This window comes from Mesoplodon mirus, assembly GCF_964341445.2.
Source record: "Mesoplodon mirus genome assembly, chromosome: 1".
NCBI lineage: Eukaryota > Metazoa > Chordata > Mammalia > Artiodactyla > Ziphiidae > Mesoplodon > Mesoplodon mirus.
This window is the reverse complement of record NC_138976.1, coordinates 34,554,072-34,575,351: the sequence shown is the minus strand read 5'-3', so window position 1 is coordinate 34,575,351 and position 21,280 is coordinate 34,554,072. Positions and strand designations below refer to the sequence as shown.

Here is a 21,280-nt window from a genome sequence, read left to right as displayed (position 1 = left end):
CAGATCTTCATCCATTTCCCCTACATGTTCTCTGTCTGATCATAATCTGGAAACTTGGGGGTCATTGTTGAACCGTTTATTGTTTCGTCACCAAGTCTGGTCCACTTTGACTACTCCATGTCTCTTAAATGCAGCGGCTTTCCCATCATCTTTCCTGTTAGCCACTGAAGACCATGCTGTCATCATGTCTTGCCTGTAATACTGCAATAACTTATCTCCCTCCACCTACTCTTGGTCTTCTCTAATCTGTTCTTGACCAAACAGTAGGAATGATCTTTTTATATCTCAAAACTGATTATTTATTTACAGAGTGGGGAGATGTGGTCATAAAAGGGCAACATGAGAGATCTTTGCAGTGATGAAACTGTTCTGTATCTTGTATCCATGCTGATACTCTGATTGTGGTAGTGTACTGCAGTTTTGAAAGATATTACCATTGCGGGGTAGTGGGGACAGTCTGTACACAGGATTTCTCTGTATTATTTCTTACAACTGCATGTGATGTTACAATTATCTTAATAACATTTCAGTAAAAAAAATTATTATCCTATTTAAGACTCTTCAGTGCTTTCCTACTCCTTTTGGAATAAAGACTAAAGTCCTTAGTATGGTCTTTTGCAACTTGCATCATCTGGCTTACCATCTCCAGCCTTGTTTATTTGATACCAGTTTCCTATTGTGTTCCAAACACACTGACCTTTTACTGTCTTTAACATGCCAGTTTCTTCACTTACAGCCTTCCTGTTTGCTTCCATCATCCAAAATATTATTACTTACCTTCCTTTGGTTAATTCCTCCTCATTCTTTGTATGTCAGCTTCATTTTTACTTCTTTTTTTTTTTTAAAGAATCATTTGGGAAACTTTTTGTTTTTTTAATAAAACCCCATTTTATTTATTTATTTATTTATTTATGGCCACTCCTCATGGCATGTGGCATCTTAGTTCCCTGACCAGGGATTGAACCCACGCCCCCTGCATTGGAAGGGTGGTGTCTTAACCATTGGACTGCCCAGGAAGTCCCCATTTTTACTTCTTTTTTTTTTTTTTTTTTTTGCAGTACCTGGGCCTCTCACTGTTGTGGCCCCTCTCGCTGCGGAGCATAGGCCCCGGACGCGCAGGCTCAGTGGCCATGGCTCACTGGCCCAGCCGCTCCGCGGCATGTGGGATCTTCCCGGACCGGGGCACGAACCTGCGTCCCCTGCATTGGCAGGCGGACTCTCAACCACTGCGCCACCAGGGAAGCCCCCCATTTTTACTTCTTAAAGAGAAGCCTTTCCTGATTTTCCGGACTAAGTCAGATTTCTTCTGTTAGGAGCTGATAAAATACCCAGTATTTTTCCTTTATAGCAATCATCACAATTTGTATACATTCGTTTATCTGTGTGGTTCTTTAATTCGTATCTGTCTCTTCCACTCAGCTCCATGGGGGCAGGGTCTGTGTTTTTATCCCCAGCATTCAGTACAGCGAGTAATGGAAACATGTAAGACTTGAAAGACACTGTGTTTTTCTGCCAGCCCTTGTTCTCTTACTGGCATCAAAAAAGCACCTTAGATACCTAGGCCAGGAGAATAGGTTCCAATCCAGATATCTAGCTTATGCTCTCTTCCCAGATGAGTTTGAGTTTCTCTTGGCTTGCCTAAAAATTAAACCTCTTTCAGGTTACAGAGGCATTTATTAGAGGAGGGATAGGATATGATTGAGCAAGATGAGCATGCTTGATCCTGATGGCTGAGGCTACCAAAGAGCCATCTCAGACCCCTGGCCTGCTTACCTCTAGGAGATGGCCAGCCTTGAATTTGTTGGGTGTGCAGAGATTATCTGAAGCTGTAATTCATTGACCTTCTGAAGGTCATGGCTCTTTTCATTGGCTTGGCAGAGCTTTATGTTGTCACATTGAATATTGGTCTACCCAAAGGTCCCAGCTGCATGAGTGTGGGTGCACGTATGATTTGGTGACTGAGAACACTCAGCGTTCTCAGTTGGACAGTGGAATCCATGCCAGCTAGTCTAAATAGAAAGAGGTATTGGTTAGCATAAAGAATTTGTACATACAGAATTTTTGGAAGGACCAGACAGTTAAGCTTGGATCTGACATGCAGAACCAATGCAACCAGGAGAAATGCTCAACGACACCAAAGGACTGTTTGAGCAGAAGTGCCACAGCTGCTCCTGCTTGCCACAAAGTTGGAGATCAGACAGCAGAACCTCTGGAACTTCTGCTAAGTACCTGCAGAAAAACCATATGACTGTGTTTGACATTTGACATGAGAGCTTCCAAATTACAGTGAGTCACTTAGGGCTTCTAAGTCTGCACAGGCGTGCCTGCACAAGTGTTCTGCTGTATCACATGTGGAACTGTAGCTGCAAAGGAGTCCAAGAAATACAATCCTTAGCTTTCCAGTCTCTAGGGCACAAGAAAGCACACTAGAATGAGGTGTTGCGTGAGCTAGTCTGTGTTGTTTGCCATAGCAAATTAAAGGCTGACCATTATAGATAGACCTCATTGACCAGTGAATGTTTTTTTTGAATCTCGTGCAAATGGTTAAACTTGGTTTACTACCTATTAGGAACTTAACATGAGAACCTGTAACGTGAAACAGGGTAGTGACGATCTTTTAGATTTTCAAGCGGTGGATTTCGCCTGTGCTGAATTATGTACTTTATAGATAGTCAGTTGACCCTTGAACCATGTCAGGGTTAGGGGCACTGACTCCTTCATGCAGTCAAAAATCTGTGAGCTCCTGTCTCTGCCTCAGAAACAAAGGAATTGATAAATAACTCAGCCAAGGGCAGGAAGCTGAAACAGTTTGGGTAGAATCAGAATTCAAATCCTAGTTCTTTTGATTCCACATGTTGTGATCTCTCATCGAACAAAAACTTTTCCCCACAGTTAATTTAAAGATCTGTAAAATGAAAATACAGATACCATATTTATTGAAAAAAATCTGCGTATAAGTGGACCTGCATGATTCAAACCCGTGTTGGTCAAGGATCAACTGTATATGGTTTTGCATGATACCCATACATTTGCATATTCACTCATGGAATGTTGTTATTGAGAGCAAGTATGGGCTGTTCCATGCTGTGCTAGGAGCTAGTAATACAAAGGAAAGTAAGTCTGCATTCAAGAAGCTCACAGACTTGGTGTGGCAGTGTATTTCAACAGAGATGTGCAGTAAAATTAACCTGTGAAGTAAAAAAAAATATAAGTGTGGCACTCCACGTTTATATATCTACTATCTGCCACATGCACCAGCATCAAGTTCCCAAATGAGAGAGGTACATAGAGAGTCCAGGAACCTGCATTTTTAGCAGACTTTCCTGTTGCTTTTCTTTTTTTCTTTTTTCTTTTTATTGGAGTATAGTTGATTTACAATGTTGCATTAGTTTCAGGTGTACAGCAAAGTGAATCAGTTATACATGTATCCACTCTTCTTTAGGTCATTACAGAGTATTGAGTAGAGATCCCTGTGCTGTACAGTAGCCTGTTGATTCTTAAGCATTCTCCCTTGGCGAAGAACCACTGGTCTGGTGGGTCAGTAATAACCATTTTGTTTTATTGCTGTTCAAAACTTAGGAGTATGTTTCAGTTTGAGGTTATTTCCCATTTTGTCCATTGCCTTTAAAAAGTTTAAAAAATGCATGCTTGTTTTACAGGAGCGGAGTTACCAGGGCAAGTTATCTCCATGGCCGCTTCTACTCTAGCAACCTTGGCCATCTCCATCACAGGGTATGAATCGAGCACTGAGGACCAGCCCTCTACCCAGCCTGCAGGTGACTGACGTTGTGAAGGAGTGCCTTCAAAATATTCTGGAAAATGAAATCTATGTAGAATATAAAATTAAGAAAGACACTAGCACCACAAAATGCTACTTACTGGTCCTTCATTTTTCTCTCTGGTTCCTATTTTTACACTTTTTTCCTTCTCATCTTTGTTCTCATATATCACTTTTTTCATACATTTAATTATTTATCTTCTTAGGTTTCTTATCTTGATTCTTCATTCTTTCCTTTTTTTTAAAGTGCTTTTCTTATTTTTCTCTCGTTACTCTCTCTCACTTTCCTTCCGTGTTATTTTCCTTTTCTTAGTGTCCTATTTACCTTTGTCCATATTTTCTCCTACTTAGTCCTTTTATTTTCCATTTCTTCTGCAACTGTCAGTTCTCCATTGTTCTATTTTGCTCTGACTCTTTATGTTGCTTTTTTGTTTTTGTTCCCTTTCTCCCGCTCTTTCTTTTGTTTTTTATTTTCCATCTTCCAGTCATTCATTTCCCTGGCATTTCTTGCTTTTCTTCTCAGAGTTTGCTTTGCATGCCTCATGCTGTTAATATATTGACTGTTTCCCTTAAAGCAGAGCCCTCTGGTTGTTCTGCATGCAAAGCTCCTGTAAGATCCAGCTGGTAGGTCACTGTACTTGCACAGGGTTCAGGAATGTAAAAGGCCTTCCCTGTCTGTGCCAAGAGGTCCATTAGTGCCAGAGGTTGGGGAGTTAAGGAATGTTTTTCATGAGCTATTTTTGAAGAATGGACTTCAGAGAAGTCTTGAAAGAAGGGATTGGCTAAGAAAAAGGCATTTGGGGTAGTAGGAAAATGTTATTTTTCTTGCACATCGAATCATGTTTTCAAAGTGGAAAGGGGATGATGTTTTAGTTATGGACTTACTGTTCTTCTAAATATCTGCCACATCCACCAACGTGAAGTTTCCAAATTAGGAAGATATTCAGAGAGTAGAGTCAAACAGAAGCATATTATAATTAGCTTGCGCTTTAGCCCCAAACCTCAGGGTAGAATGTTTGTTCTGGTGAGGTGGGCTGACTTACCATGGTGCTAGTTAGACATCAGTAGTAAAAATGTACTCACAACTAATCATTTAACATTAAAAAGAAACACTAAGGAAATTATGACATAACGCTCAGAAGGCTACCGTGTGGTTACTTATGAAAATTCTGAAATAACAGGGAAGGCATTGTTAGAACAAATATTTAGTGAGTGCGTTCCACATACCAGGTACTATTGTGTGTGTGCTAGGAAGTCATTGGAGGGGAGCGCAAGATAGACAAGGTCTTAGCTCTCCTGGAGCTGACATTCAGCTGAAGGGAGAAAGTGGGAAAGGTCATAAGTGGAACGTGATACAGCTATGTAAAATATGTAAAGACAATGGGGCAAATAGGGCGTTGAGATTAGGAGTGTTCATGTTTTTCTTTTTACCTAGACTTTAAGAAATATGGTATACTTTTTTTTTTTTTTTTTTTTTTTTTTTTTTTTTTTTTTTTTTTTTTTGCGGTATGCGGGCCTCTCACTGTTGTGGCCTCTCCCGTTGCGGAGCACAGGCTCCGGATGCGCAGGCCCAGCGGCCATGGCTCACGGGCCCAGCCGCTCCGCGGCATATGGGATCCTCCCAGACCGGGGCACGAACCCGTATCCCCTGCATCGGCAGGCGGACTCTCAACCACTGCGCCACCAGGGAGGCCCAAGAAATATGGTATACTTTTATCATTAACTTTTTTTATGGAAGGCAAAATGCAGGTTTTAGGATCTTATGCATTTCCATCATCATGGTATATTCTGAGTAATAGTGAAATGTAATAGTAGTTGCGTTGTTAGAAAACAGTGAGTGCCTCGTGAAATAATTGAGTGTGATATCCCGTATTTGAAAATTCCTCATCCCCAGCAGTCTGTCATTTTTCATATCTAATTCTAAGAGAAAGATACACTACAAATCCCTGGCTGGTTCTTGTGAGAGCAGTTGGCTCCATTCAGGTAAAATGATGCTGAAAAGCCATATTGTTTCAGAAATATATATAAATACATCTATAAAGTTAAAAGAGGAAGAATTTTTAAATAAAGAATTCTGTATGTTAAAATTTGTTGCTTTTTATGGTTTGGGTAATTTTCATGGGCTAATTATAATTCTCAGTTACTTTGTCATGTGTTTTTCTTCAGTTTTTTGTCTAAATGATATATATATAAATATAAATGATATATATGTCATAAAAAAACTTGAACAATGTTAAGTGTATAAAGTAAAAAGTAAAACATTTCTCGGGCTTCCTTGGTGGTGCAGTGGTTGGGGGTCCGCCTGCCGATGCAGGGGACACGGGTTCGTGCCCCGGTCCGGGAGGATCCCGCATGCCCCGGAGTGGCTGGGCCCGTGAGCCATGGCCGCTGGGCCTGCGCGTCCAGAGCCTGTGCTCCGCGGCGGGAGAGGCCACAACAGTGAGAGGCCCGCGTACCGCAAAAAAAAAAAAAAAAAAAAAGTAAAACATTTCTCATAGTCAACCCTACTCGCCCAAAAACTTAATTTCCTTAGATGTAAACACAGCATTAATTCTCCACACCTTTTTCATTGCATATACAAGCATACATCCAAGTCTTTTTTTCTTTTTTAACCCAATGTAATCATACTGTCAGAATACATTTTGAAAGGTTAAACTAGGATAGCCTAGCTAATTGCTCTGTATTACTGTTTATTAATGTTATCATTTATAAATTATAAATAAATAATTTATTTTTAATATGTGGGTGATTTTTTTTTCTTTCCCTCTCCAGGGACAGAAACCATGGACAGAGGAGAACCCCCTGCAACACTGTCCTCATCTGCTTCACCCTCCTCCCCTTCACCCACCTTGGGCAGACAAAGGCCTGAAGTTGGAACATTTCTTAGAAAAAAGAAAACTAGCGATATCTACTTTGTGTCTCTCCTTTGGGCCATTGTTGGAGTCCAGATCTGGTTGAACCTGTGGATTGTACAGTTGCTGCCAGTGCCTATTGCAGGTAATTGCTTAATTATGATCTTGTCTTGCCTTTGAAGACTTTTTTCTTTAACTTTTGGATTTTTATGTTTGAGATAACTTTACTGTCTTTTTAGGTAAAAAGCGAGAGCAGGCTGTGAACAAGGTGGCCCCTCAAAAGTTTTTACAACTATAATTGCCCTGGTCTTATTCTTGAGACCATAGGAGCTTTCCTAGGACCTCTCCAGAGATTTTAAAATGCTGATGAAGGAATTGTTGAATTGGCATGTAACACTGACCTCATGGTTCAAAATAGTAAACTGTGAACTGTTAGATTATAAGGCCAGGACTAAGGACACAAAACTCCCTTGAGTTTGGGAAATTATAGTGCTTGGGATCCATTATCTAGGATCCAAACTTCAAGGCAACCCTCACAGATAAATAGCACTTCCTTCTAGTCCCTCCACCTTCTTAGTTGGCCTTTAACAGAAGGCTTAACCTCTGTTTGAAGGGCCACCATGCTGCCCACCTGCAGAGGGGTACTTTCACATTGTAGACTGTGTGGTTCCCACTGAAGTTACATAGTACACAGCTGTTTGTGACAGCCCTGCTCATACTCACCCCGCTTCTCTACCGAACGCCGGTAAGAGATTCAGATGTACAGAGCAGCATTGAGTAGAGAAATAGAAACAGATGAACATGTTGCCCTGCAGTGGTATAATCACAATGCATATGGAATACCTTATACTACTCTGGTCACTAAACATCAAACATCTAAGGAAAAGAACAAAATTTGGCAAGAGCAGCTATAATAGCCGAAGAGATTAGGACGTGTCGGAGGTTAGTATTCTTTACCCTGGAAAGGTAAGGCGTGAGGGCCCAAGACTGTAGTCACTGAAATCTTCATGATCAGGGTATCTTATGTTTATATGGGCTGTGAATCCCTGACCCCTTCAAGGATTAAGACTTCACAGAGAAGGAGGGATATAGGTGGGTGGGGATTGTGTGAAAATTGTCGCAATTACATGAGTTTGGACATTTTGAACTTTCTTCTCTCCCTCCTCCTTTTAAAAAAAAATACAGTATTTTAACACTAGCTTTACTGTTTTAGGAAGTTATATGAAATTGAGGAACCTATTCATGTTAAAACCTTGTAATCTCTATCTTTTTTATCTGTGTATTTCTCATCTTCCGTATAGTATGGATACTCAAAAAGCTCGTTATTCACTTTGGCGTTGTGAACTTCCTGGAGAAGCGCTGCTCCATGTGGTGGCAGGTTATAGAGCACTTCCTGAAGGAGCGGCAGGAAGCCCTGGCACCATGGCCAATCATCGGGCTTGGAAAATTCTTGTTAAAAGTTGATAGCAAGGTATTGTATTTTAAGAACTTGAGCTATTTTAATGGGGTTTATGTATTTCATTGTCTAAAATATTCCATTTTATGGTATACTGGTATTTATGTTTTATTTGTGGATAGCACATTTAATGTCTAATTCTATGATGAAATTTAAAGTTTAGAATTATGGTTTATATAAGGATGGGATAGATTTAGTTTCAGTAAGTATTGTGTTTGTATTTTTACATCTAAAAAATGGGAGACAAGGAGCACCTAGTTCAACTCTCTCATTTTATAAGGACCAAATTGAAATCTAGAGGGGTTAAGTGACTTGCCTAAAATTATATGGCCAGGTGGTGGCTCAGTTCAGTGAATATTTTTGGGAAAATTCTCATGTGTCAGCTATTACGCTAAGTCTTAGGGAAAATCAGATGAATCCTGGAAAACTAGGTACAGAAGCTGTGTTTAGTGGGGAGATAGAAATCCCTTAAAATGTAGAGGCCGAGTTAGATTCAGAGGCTTAGTGGTTAAGAGCATAGGCTCTGAATTCAAACTCTGGATTCAGATCCCTGTTCTACTTATTAGCTATGTGACCTTGGATGAGTTTCTTAACCTTTCTGTGCCTTGGTTTTCTTACCAATGCAATGAGTATAATAGCAGGTATACCTCATAGAATGGTTGTGAGTGTTAAATGAGTTAATATATGTACAATTCTTAGATCAGGATCTGGTACACAGTAAGCTCTATGTAAGTGTTAAGCTGCTGTTGTAATTTGGGGAGGAGACGTATGTACAGGATACATTGGTAGTACTGAGCAAGAAAGGACTCACTGTCGGAGAGCGGTGGGAGAGGGGAGGTTTTGCAGCAGAGGTGATGCCAGAGCAAATTTTGAAGCACAAGCAGGAGTTTATTAGGTAGACATGGCAAGAAGAGCAGGTGGATGGAGCAGTGCAAGGGCACAGAGACTCCCATAGCATGAGTTCTTAGGGAACACCAGGAAAATGGCAATGGCTGGGATATGTGAAATGGTAATTAGTGGGAGGCAAGGCTGGAGGGTCAGGTGAGACTGGATCACGAAGGCTTTTTTATGTGCCACGCTGTGCAACCTGGACTTCATCACAGGGCTAGTGACTGCTTCCTTTAACAGGTCCATCCATGACTTATGGTTGAGAAACACTGTTAGTTGAAACAAATGTAGATATAGATGAGAATGGTAACTGGAGCTCATGTGAGTGGGGAGGAAGTCGAAGGAGATGCAGGGGATACATTTTCTTACATATTGCCTGATGGTCTTCCAGAAAGTTTGCCAGTTTTAATTCCCACCACTGCAACATGTGAGAATGCCCACTTCCTTGAGCTCTTGCCAATACTGGATGTTATAGTGTAACAAAAAGTCCATTTTTGTTTTGTAAAAGGAAGTATCTCAGTGTTGTTTTAATTTGAAAATTTTAAAAATAAAAATTAGGTTGACCATCCTTTTATTTGCTTATTGGCTGTTTGTATTTTTCTTTTGTAATTTGCCTATTGTGTTCTTATTTTTTTTTTTCAATTTTTTAAATAAGAAAGAATCTAAAACTTCTCACAAATTTCAACAAATTTATCACATCTCCCTGATTAAGGTGAAGCTTTATCTTATTAGAGCAGATTTATCACTTCAAACTGTTTAAAGAGGGTAACTCTTACTTCAATTAATTCCTTTATCTTAGCACTATCGGATGGGATAGAAACTGAATCCCCTTCTCAGTGTTCCCATGAGCTTGTATTTGGAACCCTTCATTTAGGAAAACTCTACAGTTGTGTCAGTTGAAGTTCCAGGGGTGTCAAAAAGTATTTGTTATGGAGTAGCCTTGTAAAAAAAAATTTTTTTTTTTTTAAAGAAGATGTTGGGGGTAGGAGTTTATTAATTAATTAATTTATTTTGCTGTGTTGGGTCTTCGTTTCTGTGCGAGGGCTTTCTTTAGTTGTGGCAAGCAGGGGCCACTCTTCATCGCGGTGCGCGGGCCTCTCACCATCGCGGCCCCTCTCGTTGCGGAGCACAGGCTCCAGACGCGCAGGCTCAGCGGCTGTGGCTCACGGGCCTAGTCGCTCCGCGGCATGTGGGATCCTCGCAGACCAGGGCTCGAACCTGTGTCCCTTGCACTAGCAGGCAGACTCTCAACCACTGCGCCACCAGGGAAGCCCTAAAATTTTTCATTTTTATTCTAATTTATATGTCAATCTGTCCTTCTTAAGGAAGAGAGACAGTAAAATGAATAAAACTAGCATTTTCTGTTATATGTAATACATACCAGAATAAATGGCTGTCTCAAACTGAATATTTAATTATAATTGATGTCAAAATTATGTTCTGTGTAGTATAATAATATATGTGGGTTCCTGCTTTGGGGAATAAATCTATTTTTCTGTTTGATTTCTATTGATTGGACCAGTGTTTTTGAAATGATCCATATACAGGAGATTGTTTTAAGTATGTGTCTAAACATATATTGGGTGTACTTTAGGGAAAGCTCTGCAAAGAACATTTACAGTTACTCTGATGAAATTATGCGTCTTAGTTTTTATGCTTTTTATGTCACTAATAATGCCTTAAATCTTATGTTTATTGATTTTTAGATTATGTATCCACTAATCAGCATGAGTTATTATAGTGCTAAATATTGTGAGGTGTAAATGACATAATGTTGATATGAAAAAAGGATATTATATATGGTAGAAAAATGTGTGCCTAAAAAATTGGAAATGGAAGGAAATGCACCAAATCTGATCAGAATCTTAGATGTGTCTGCTTTTTCGTCAGGTGTTCACTGTTCCAAATGAGCACCGAAATGTTTTACTCTAGGAAATGTGAAATAAGTAGTATTATAAAGCTATAACTACAAAGTTCAATGAAAAATGTAGTATATGAACATAAATTAGTTTATACAGGGACTGAAAATCCTTTTGGTGCATGATATGTGAAAAATCTTAATTATCACTTTGATCTTTGGACTTTGGTGTGAAAGTTCAAGCCTATAAGCATTCAAGTTATTTTTATGTATTTTTAATTATTGAATTGCCAACAAAGCTTGTGGTTATCATCATTTCAATCGTGTATCTTAAAGGACTACTACATTCACTTGATTTAAAAACTTTGTTAATGCATTACAATTTTTTTTTCCAGTTTTTCCTTTGTCTGAGATAATTTCCTCCTCATGCTCTCAGTGATTTTCTTTTCTTTCCTTTTCATGCTATTACTGTATTCTCTAATGATATGCCACTGTTCTTATCTTCTCTCTCTCACCTTACCCCCTATCCTCAAGCTCTGGCACTGGCTGAATAAGAAGGTAAACAAACACCTGGATTTTGGTTTTTACTATTGAATTCTGTAACTTCCCCCCAAATCTCCGTTCTCACCCTGTTTCTGTCCATATGTCAAACTAAGTTTTTGTTTTTAAAGTTCTAATTATAAGCTATGGAAGGTCATGAAGCATTAATATTGTCACAGTACAATTTGCTAAAAACTTAGGATGTGGATGATATCTCCTTGCCCAAGTGTGTGTAAGTTCTGTCTTGTAGTCCTTTTGTCCACTGTGATTTCCATTCCTTTTTAGCTCTATAATGTGACCCAGTCTGATACTCTAATCTCCTTTGTTGTGTGAGAGCACATTACGCAGAAGTTACTAAAAAGGAAAGAGAACTCATTATGGCTACTTTTTCTATAAATAACACAATAATTTAAAAAATATATAAATTTGTGAAATACTTGTCTGATTCTCCTGGCTGGTAATGTTATATGTTGTCCTTTTTAATAACTAGTATTCCAAAATTTTATTTTTATCTTAAAAAAGATTGTAGTCCTGGCCTATGATATCTAATTTTATGTATTTCCCAAAGTGTGAGGTATCTGTGGTCAATGCCTCACATGATCAGCATGGAATTTTCCATAACTTCAATAAAGGCTAATGCAGATATATTAGGGGTGCTGTATCTCTGATATATTGTCCACAAAGAGCAGTTCTGACTTAATATCATCGGATCCCTAGGGCAGATAGCAAAAGATGACATCATTCATGTGTATTGTCTTTAAACACAATAAGACCTTAAAAATCTTCAGTGAAAATATAGCAGGCCTTAAGAAAGGTGTGGTACCTCTTGGAAATAGATCAAAATGTGACTCTTGGGTGTAAAGATTAGGGTTTCATTCTTTCTGTTGAAACAAGAAAGGGGAGACTCTTGACAATGCTTACGCTTTTAAACGTTGGATTGAAAATAAGCAGTGTGTGAAATAAATAAATACACACACATACTACCACCACTACACACACACAAACACACATACACAAACACACATACACAAATGGCTGTGTATACCTCCACTCTCTAAAAAACTGGTATGAGTAAATGAGTTCAATCCTTGGCAAATGATGTGCTGCAAATATAAGTTACATTTTCTTACTTTGATTAAAGTAGGTGATTTTATATATTTCCCCTGTTTGTGTATATTGAAATGAAATTGTCCTCTAGAGATGAGAGAAAGATTTAAAGTCATTAGGTTCAGGGACTTCCCTGGCGGTCCAGTGATTGAGACTTTGCCGGAATCCAATGCAGGGGGTGTGGGTTTGATCCCTGGTTGGGGAGCTAAGATCCCACATGCCTCATGGCCAAAAAACCAAAAGATAAACCAGAAGCAATATTGTAACAAATTCAATAAAGACTTCAGAAAAAAAATAAAGTCATTAGGTTCAATCTGATGTAACCTTTGGTGACTAAATGAGTTAGGTTACCTAGTTCATAGCTGACTAGTTGTGAGTTAGTTTTAAAAGATTCCTAAGAGATCAGGTAACTTTTTCCTTTTCTTTGGTGATTCCATGTAGTGTAGGTAAAGCATTGGTGTAGAGTAGGAGTAACTGCTTTAAGTTCTGAGGAAAGCACGTAAATAAGTTGAGGTCTGTTTTGTTACATTTCATCCAAGGTCAGAAAATTTGCAGCATTGCGTATTGGTATTCCAAGTTCAAGTAGAGTGAATTAGAGAGTAATTCAAGAGAAGTGAGGGTGAGAGACACGTCTATGATTAATTGAAATGTAACTGTTTCTTAAGCCTTAATTGTTTTATTTCTTAGTATTTATTATTTGCACTAAGACTACTAGAATTTGGTTAAAAAAAACAAAGCAAAATAAAAACCTCCAGGTCCAGAATAACGAAATAGAAAACTCAGTAGTGGAATGACACTTCCTTCATAGTTTGATCAATAGGGCCAGTCAGTTTCAGAGTGTCATTTGGTATAACTATAAATTTACTGACATTGCTACATTAAAAAAAATGCTTGCCCTTCATTTATACTTGAAACATTAAGAATGTTGTTTTAAAATTACTCCCCTTCCACTTTTAGAAAATAAAGTTTAAAATCTGAAATAATTTCTCTTGGTGTGGAAGGCTGGGAAAGTTAGTAGACGACTGTGCAATTTCCACGAGCAGGGCAGGGTTTGACAGGTGGTGTGATTCCCTTTGCCCAAAGTGGACCACAGAACAGGATGAGCCTCATGGGACGGCGCCACTGGCATTTCTTTACGAATTCTCTCCTCCTTCCTCTTCCCCTTCCCCCTTGCTTCCTCTGACCATGTTTCTCTTTCTGTGTCTATCAGTTGCTGTTTCCTTATGAGTCTTGTTCCATTCACTCTTTCAGGGGGTTCTTTTCCTCCATAAGTCTTCTATCCATTTTGTTTCCTCTCGATTGGTCCTTAGTTCTTCACATTTTGAAGTCTTTCCTCTCTCTTTTTCCCACTCTTTGTGCTCTCTTTCACTTTCATCATGTCTTCTCACCTATATCTTAGCTGGCTGTAATGTGAATAGAACCCCCACCGCCCCAACTTTTTTGCTTATGTATTGAACATCTCTCTTTTTTTTTTGCGGTACGCGGGCCTCTCACTGTTGTGGCCTCTCCCGTTGCGGAGCACAGGCTCCAGACGCGCAGGCTCAGCGGCCATGGCTCACGGGCCCAGCCGCTCCGCGGCATGTGGGATCTTCCCGGACTGGGGCACGAACCCGTATCCCCTGCATCGGCAGGCGGACTCTCAACCACTGTGCCACCAGGGAAGCCCTGTACTGAACACCTTAAATGACTTGATTTACAGGCACACCTCAGAGATATTGCAGGTTACATTCCAGACTATCCCAGTAAAGCGAATATTGCAAATAAAGCAAGTCACATGATTTTGTTTGGGTTCCCAGTGCATATAAAATTTGTTTACACTATACTGTAGTCTATTAAGTGTGTAGTAGCATTATGTCTAAAAAGCTGTAAACTTTAATTAAAAATACTTTATTGCTAAAAAATGCTAACTATCATCTAAGCCTTCAGTGAGTTGTAACATCAAAGATCATTCATTGATCACAAATCACCATGGCAAATACCATAATAATTAAAGTTTGAAATATTGGGTGAATTACCAAAATGTGATACAGAGACACAAAATAAGCACATGATTTTGGAAAAAATGGTGCCAATAGACTTGCTCGATGTAGGGTTGCCACAAACCTTCACTTTGTTAAAAAAAACAACACATTATCTGCAAGGCACAGTAAATTGGAAATGAGGAAAGTAAAACAAGGTCTGCCTGTATTTTAAGTTTTAAATGAAACATCTAACCTTCAGTATTATCTCTTGAAAATAAATCTTTATTTAGGTGCCTCTTATTCCAAGCCTTAGGTTATAGGCTTGTGATAGGAAAATTCAACCCTGGCTTAAAAACAAAGTTTGACTTTTGTAATGTTGTTGTACATAACGTGTTTGTGAATATTCCACATTTTATATGTTAAAAATACCCAGACATAAATTTAGATATTCAGACTTTCCAAATAAAATAGCATTTATGTTGACATATTTCAGGATATGACTTTTCTAAAAAAAATTGAGGCTCCTGAGTTATTTTCAGAAATCATAACTTGTGAATACAAATCCGGTCTTAATTCTGAAATTATTTTATTTATCTTGCCTAGTCAGATATGTATTAACTGAGCTTTTAACACATGCCGTGCACTGTTAGGTTTTGGAGATACAAAGAAGAGTAATACAACACTAGCTCTTTCCTCAGGGAACTGTATCAAGAACTAGATGTAGAGTTAGTTTCTGATTGTGAAACTTTTCTGTTTCATTGGTTTTAGAACTTACATTCAAAATATGACCTCTGACCTTCCATATCTTAGAAACCTGTTATTACTTTTTTTAATCTCTGCATTGTCTTTGATGCTTTGGTAGCATGCACTGAAAATTAACTCTTCCGTTTGAAGCTGTAATTGCCAAGATAAAAGATGCACTTTTTATCTTTGAGTTCACTGTAGCATTGATCTCTTAATGACAGTGTACTTCATGAAAGATAAGGAGATGCAAGCTTACAATCACTGAGTGGAAAATAAATGTTTTAGAAGGCATTTTTTTTTTTTTTTTTTAATTTTATTTATTTATTTATTTATTTATTTATTTTTGTGGTATGCGGGCCTCTCACTGCTGTGGCCTCTCCCGTTGCGGAGCACAGGCTCCAGACGTGCAGGCTCAGCGGACATGGCTCACGGGCCCAGCCGCTCCGCGGCATGTGGGATCTTCCCGGACCGGGGCACGAACCCGTGTCCCCTGCATCGGCAGGCGGACTCTCAACCACTGCGCCACCAGGGAGGCCCAAGGCATGTTGTCTTAACCACCATTTTTTTGCTCTTGGATGTTTAACTCACTGTTTGGAGAACATAATTCATATTTAAATTAAGAGTAACTTATTCAGCAGTGCTCATGTTGGAGTTGAGGGGTGCAATGTGGTATTTCAGTCATCAGTCTGATTGTATTTTTGAAATGTTAAATGGTAGCTTTGCATGGCAGGAATTCTAGAAATCTATCAGAATTATATAATCTCAAAACAAAAATTTTTATAAATGTAAGATTATTTGTGATTGTGAAAGATGAGAGAAGTTATACTCAAAATAGAACATCAAGTAGCATTTAGGGAAAGCATAATTTTAATTATTGATTAGGGAATAACCATTACTTTAATGATTATTCTTTATTTACAGTCAATTACAATTTGTCATAAAGCTTATGTTTTAAAAAGAATAGAAATATCAAGTGGAATATCAGATTTTTAAAAGTATTTTATTATGAAATATTTCAAATATAAAAAGATAAGAAGAGCACCCACATGCCTATCTTCCAGCATGACAAAATATGACCTATACAATTGAAGCCTATTGTGTACCCCTCCCTGCTTGTGCATCCACTTTCCAAGCGTTTTGCCCCCAGGGTAACTATTATTCTGAAATTAGTATTTATTATTACCTTAACATTAGATTTTATTCTTACTGCTTTTATAACTCTAGTGACATTAAAGGGAAAAAATAGTTTGAATGTAATTCCCATTTTAATTTGCTCCTATTTTATCTGTATAGTTTAGGACATACCTGTACTGTAAGAGTCATACTTTTTCTAAAGTCATCTATATTTGCTAATTGACAGTAAAATTTCATGAGATTTGAGGTCACTAATGGATTGTCATTATTATTTCTTTAGAATATTTATCAGATTGTAAATTATAATTTTAAAGGTAAATATACCACAGTGTGAGAATCCAAGCATAGATACAGTTTACATTCAAACTGACTGCCTTTTCTTAGGTATGACAATAATAAACTCTTTCTATAAACAACAATGGTAATTAATATTGTTACTTAACTTTCTAAAGTGGTTTATAGCTTTCCCTGCTTTAATCATTAAGCCATAGTTTGCTTTGCAGTGCTGAATATCTTGTCTTCATGATGTTTGAATACATATGTGTTTTTATTAAGTTGTGTTTGAAAGATAACTAATTCTCTTTTTCGTTTCTGTGCAGATGATCATCTGGCTGGAGAAGATGTTAGACAAAATAATTAGCATTTTCATCATATTTTTGTTAGTGATAGGAACCCTTCTTTTAGCCCTACTCCTGACTGCAAAGGTAGAGTACAACAATACTGTTATCATTAATAAACTCTTAATTGTTAGAATTTGTCGTGTAGGTAAGAAGCTAGCAGATGCAGGCATGGGAAATATTACTTTGCTTATAAGTATGTATAACAGTTAAAGTATTTATGATTTTTGTATTACTAGTTTTGCCATGAATTTGCCTAATATATTTTTTAATGTGCATTTTTATTTCATAAAAATCCTCTGAGGTAAATGCAGATGAAAAATTAAGATACTGAGGAAAAAGTGGCTTCTTCTGTCAATAGGAGAACTATGATCTGGTCTCATTACTTCTAGTGTAGATCCGGTTTCCTAGATCAGAATTCAATTCCTTTCCTTCATGTCTCATTGGTTTTTCTCCTGATTTACCATTAGGATATTTCTCGCTTTCCAGATCTTTCCAGCTTGCATTTCCTCTCCCCCTTTTTAGTTTGCACTGCTGTAACAGAAAACCATAGACTGAGTGCCTCAAACAACTGACATTTCTCACAGTTCTGGAGGCTGGAAGTCCCAGATGAAGGTGCCAGCATGGTCAAGTTCTTGGTAAAGGTCCTCTTCCTGGTTTATAGATGGCTGTTTTCTCCTTGTGTCCTCACATGGTGGGGAGAAAGAACTTGTGTCTCTTCTTATAAGGGCACTAATCCTATCATGAGAGCTCCACCCTCATGACCTGATTACTTCCCAAAGGCCCTACCTCACATTGGATGTTAGGATTTCAACATATGAATTTCGGGAGGATACAGAAATTTAGTCCATATCATCCCTCTTTCATCAAAGAAAATCACTCTCCAAAGTGCAACTAAAATTTTCTCTATAGTGATGTCTCTTACGGACTATTTAAAAAACTTTTATAATCTATTTAAATCCTTATATTGACTCTACTCAACTCTGCATCCCAGATTTTTATATGTTTTCCAGGAATTGTGAAGCTTACGTGAAATCATGGATATGAAAAATTTTCCTGTAGTGCTGTAGAGATATGGTAGTACCTGTTATCAGTAGATAATCTAATATGCAGCAATTTACTAAAGGATTACACTGTTTCCTGCTATTTGACTTTCTACTTGCAAGTCCTATTCTCAGTCATTCTTAGCCTCAGTATGCCCTAATCCTATCAACCTGCTCTCTGTGTACCTGTTTCAGTTTCAGTGCAGTTTTTGTCTATTCTTTGGATTTTAATCGTGTATAGTCACTTATTTAGACTTGACAGCCTTGTTTAGAGACCTATCTTTGTTTTTGTCATATTTCACCAAAACCTGCCACTGCACGAGTTCCTAGTTCTTAGAGAAACCTTTCACCAGTATGGTCTTCCGTTTTCCTTTTTTCTCTTTTTCCTCTCTCTTCTATTCCACTCTCCCTTCTTCATCCTTTTGAGTAGGGTCTTCTTACCTGCCCATCTCAATTGTTCATCTTTCAAGTTCTTTTTCTTTTTCATCCCATGCTTCAGTGAGCTTTTGCTTCCCTGAACTTTCATAACAAGTATTACTGAACCACTTCATTGTGGTCTAGGACTCATGCAAAAACTGAGCTTTTGAAGGAAATTTACTGGTTATCTAGTTCATTCTCCCAACCAATAAAAGGATAATTCTCTAAGACACCACGACAGTATCCATTTGAATGTCTAATAGACATCTCAGGTGTAACATGTCAAAACTGAATTCCAGACCTCCCTTGCTTGTCTGTTCTTCTCACAGTCTTCCCATTTTGGTAAGTGACAGCTTCATTCTGCTCGCTCAGGTGAAAAGCCTCAGGGTCATTCTTGACTACTTTATTTCTCTTATATCCACATCCAGTCTGTCAGAAAATCCTTTTTGCCTCCATTTTCCTGATATATCTTGGGGTAATAGCAGGGTGAGGATGTCAGGTAATTCCTTTCTACCTAAAGCAAGGATAAAATGGTATAAAAATGACTATAAACACCATATCAGGGCTTTGGAAAATGACCAGTTAGGCAATAACTTGAGTATTTGCTCAAGAAAAACTGCTACCACATCTGGTAAAAACACGTAGTTTGGGGCTTGCTTGCTTGGAGTTACCTATCCTCATCTGCCTGGCATGAGCAGCAAAAACCTGCAGCTTTTCTTATGGGAGGTGGTGGATTTGGTTTGGGGCTGGCAACAGAGAAGCTGTGAATTAAAGGGGGAGATTCTGGAAGCAAGAGAGCCATAGAAGGGCTGAGATTAATAAATCACACATTCTAGACTGGTATATGTGAGACCTCAAGGAGTCCTGTGAATATTGAAAGCCTGGGAGATTTGCAAATTTGTTGTGCCTTTGATTGTATTTCTCAACTCTCACACATCTCAGGCTGCAGAGGATGAAGCTTCCTAGTGTGAAGTGTCTGAGCATAACTTCTGCCAGAATTATTTGCTGTCTGTTAAGCTATTCAGATCTCGGGGAAACCCTTAGGCTTTTCAAAAAATAAAAGACATTGAGCAGAGACATTAATGACAGGGAAGACAGACTTTGCAGTTTGATTACAGATAAGTTATTTGCTTACTGAAACAAAATAACAGCTCTCAGAGGTACAAAACAGAATCCAGAGTTGCTACAACACATTTTTTAAAAAATGTATTTCATTTACTTATTTGACTGCACCATGTCTTAGTTGCAGCAGGCGTGCTTCTTAGTTGTGGCATATGGGCTCCTTAGTTGTAGCAGGTGAGCTCCTTTGTTGCAGCCAGTGGGCTCCTTAGTTGTGGCATGTGAACTCTTAGTTGCGGCATGCATGTGAGATCTAGTCCCCTGACCAGGGATAGAACCTGGGTCCCCTGCATTGGGAGCATGGAGTCTTAACCACTGTACCACCAGGGAAGTCCTTGCAACTCATTTTTTTACATCCAATTTTTTTTTTTTTTTTTTTTTTTTTTTTTTTTTTTTTTTTTTTTGCTGTACGCGGGCCTCTCACTGCTGTGGCCTCTCCCGTTGCGGAGCACAGGCTCCGGACACACAGGCTCCGCGGCCATGGCTCGCGGGCCCAGCCGCTCCGCGGCATGTGGGATCTTCCGGGATCGGGGCACGAACCCGTGTCCCCTGCATCGGCAGGCGGACTCTCAACCACTGCGCCACCAGGGAAGCCCTTTACATCCAATTTTTAACCAAAAATTACTAGGCATACAAAGAAACAGAAAAATGTGACTCAAGGGGAAAAACCCCCAAAGAATTAGACACTTAAGTGGTCCACATGTTGGATTTAGCAGACAAAGAATTCAAAGCTGCTATTGTAAATATGTTCAAAGAATTAAAGGAAAGTATGCTAATAATGAGTAAGCAAATGCAGACTCAACAGAGAAATGGAGACTATAAAACAGAACCAAATAGAAATCCTAGACTGAACTGAAACTGAAAGCAACAGTAACAAATGAAAAATCACTAGATAGGCTCAACAGCAGATTTGCAATCCAGAAAAAGGAAACTAGTGAATTTGAAGAAAGATCAGTAGAAGCATACAATCTGAAGAACAAAAATTTAAAAAATATTGGAGCCTCAGAGATCTGTGGGACAATATCAACGTTTCTGTTAGAACCTAACAGACACGTAATTGGCATCTGAGAAAGTGAGAAGAAAAAAAAAGTTGAAAAATACTTGAAGAAATAATGGTCAAAAACTTCCCAAGTTTCATGAAAAACATTAACAGATCCACGAAGCCTGACAAACTTTGAGTAGAATAAATACACAGAAACAAAAAATCACACCTAGAAACATCATAGTCAAGCTACTAAAAGCCAAACAGAGAAAGAATCTTGAAGGAAGCAAGAGAAAAATTACACATCACACACTGGAGAACAACAAAACAATGAGTTAATTCTCATAATAAACAGTGAATCCGAGGAGGCATTGGAATGACATATTCAAAGTCTTGGGGAAAAAAGAAGTGGTCAACTAAGGATTTTATGATCAGTGAAACTATTCTTTAAAAGTAAAGGCAAGATAAAAATGTTTCTAGATAAAGTGAAACTGAGAATTTGTTAATAAAGAGACCTGCACTATAAGAAATGCTAAAGGAGTTCCCTCAGACTGAAGAGAAATTACTCTAGAAATAACTCTATCCAAAGGGAGAAATGAAGAGCACTTGGTAAATATATAAGTATATATAAAAGTTATATTCTTCCCTCTCCTTCAGTTTGTTTGGACAACATGTGCCTATTTAAAGAAAAATTATAACACTGTATTGTAGAGTTTATAGTATATGTAGATAAGTTATGTATGTATAACAGTAGCATGAAGAAGAGGACTGGGAAATGTAACTA

The 21,280-nt window shown here is 38.4% G+C and overlaps 1 protein-coding gene across 1 annotated transcript in view; it reads left to right on the top strand.

The window, feature by feature from the left end:
- Positions 1–21,280, top strand: part of TMEM245 (transmembrane protein 245) — a 102,413-nt gene that overhangs the window by 20,375 nt on the left and 60,758 nt on the right. The window contains exons 4-7 of the mRNA XM_082611024.1: positions 3,660–3,776; positions 6,551–6,775; positions 7,932–8,101; positions 16,918–17,022. Coding sequence (XP_082467150.1) covers positions 3,660–3,776; positions 6,551–6,775; positions 7,932–8,101; positions 16,918–17,022 — 617 coding nt within the window. The remainder of the gene's footprint in view (positions 1–3,659; positions 3,777–6,550; positions 6,776–7,931; positions 8,102–16,917; positions 17,023–21,280) is intronic.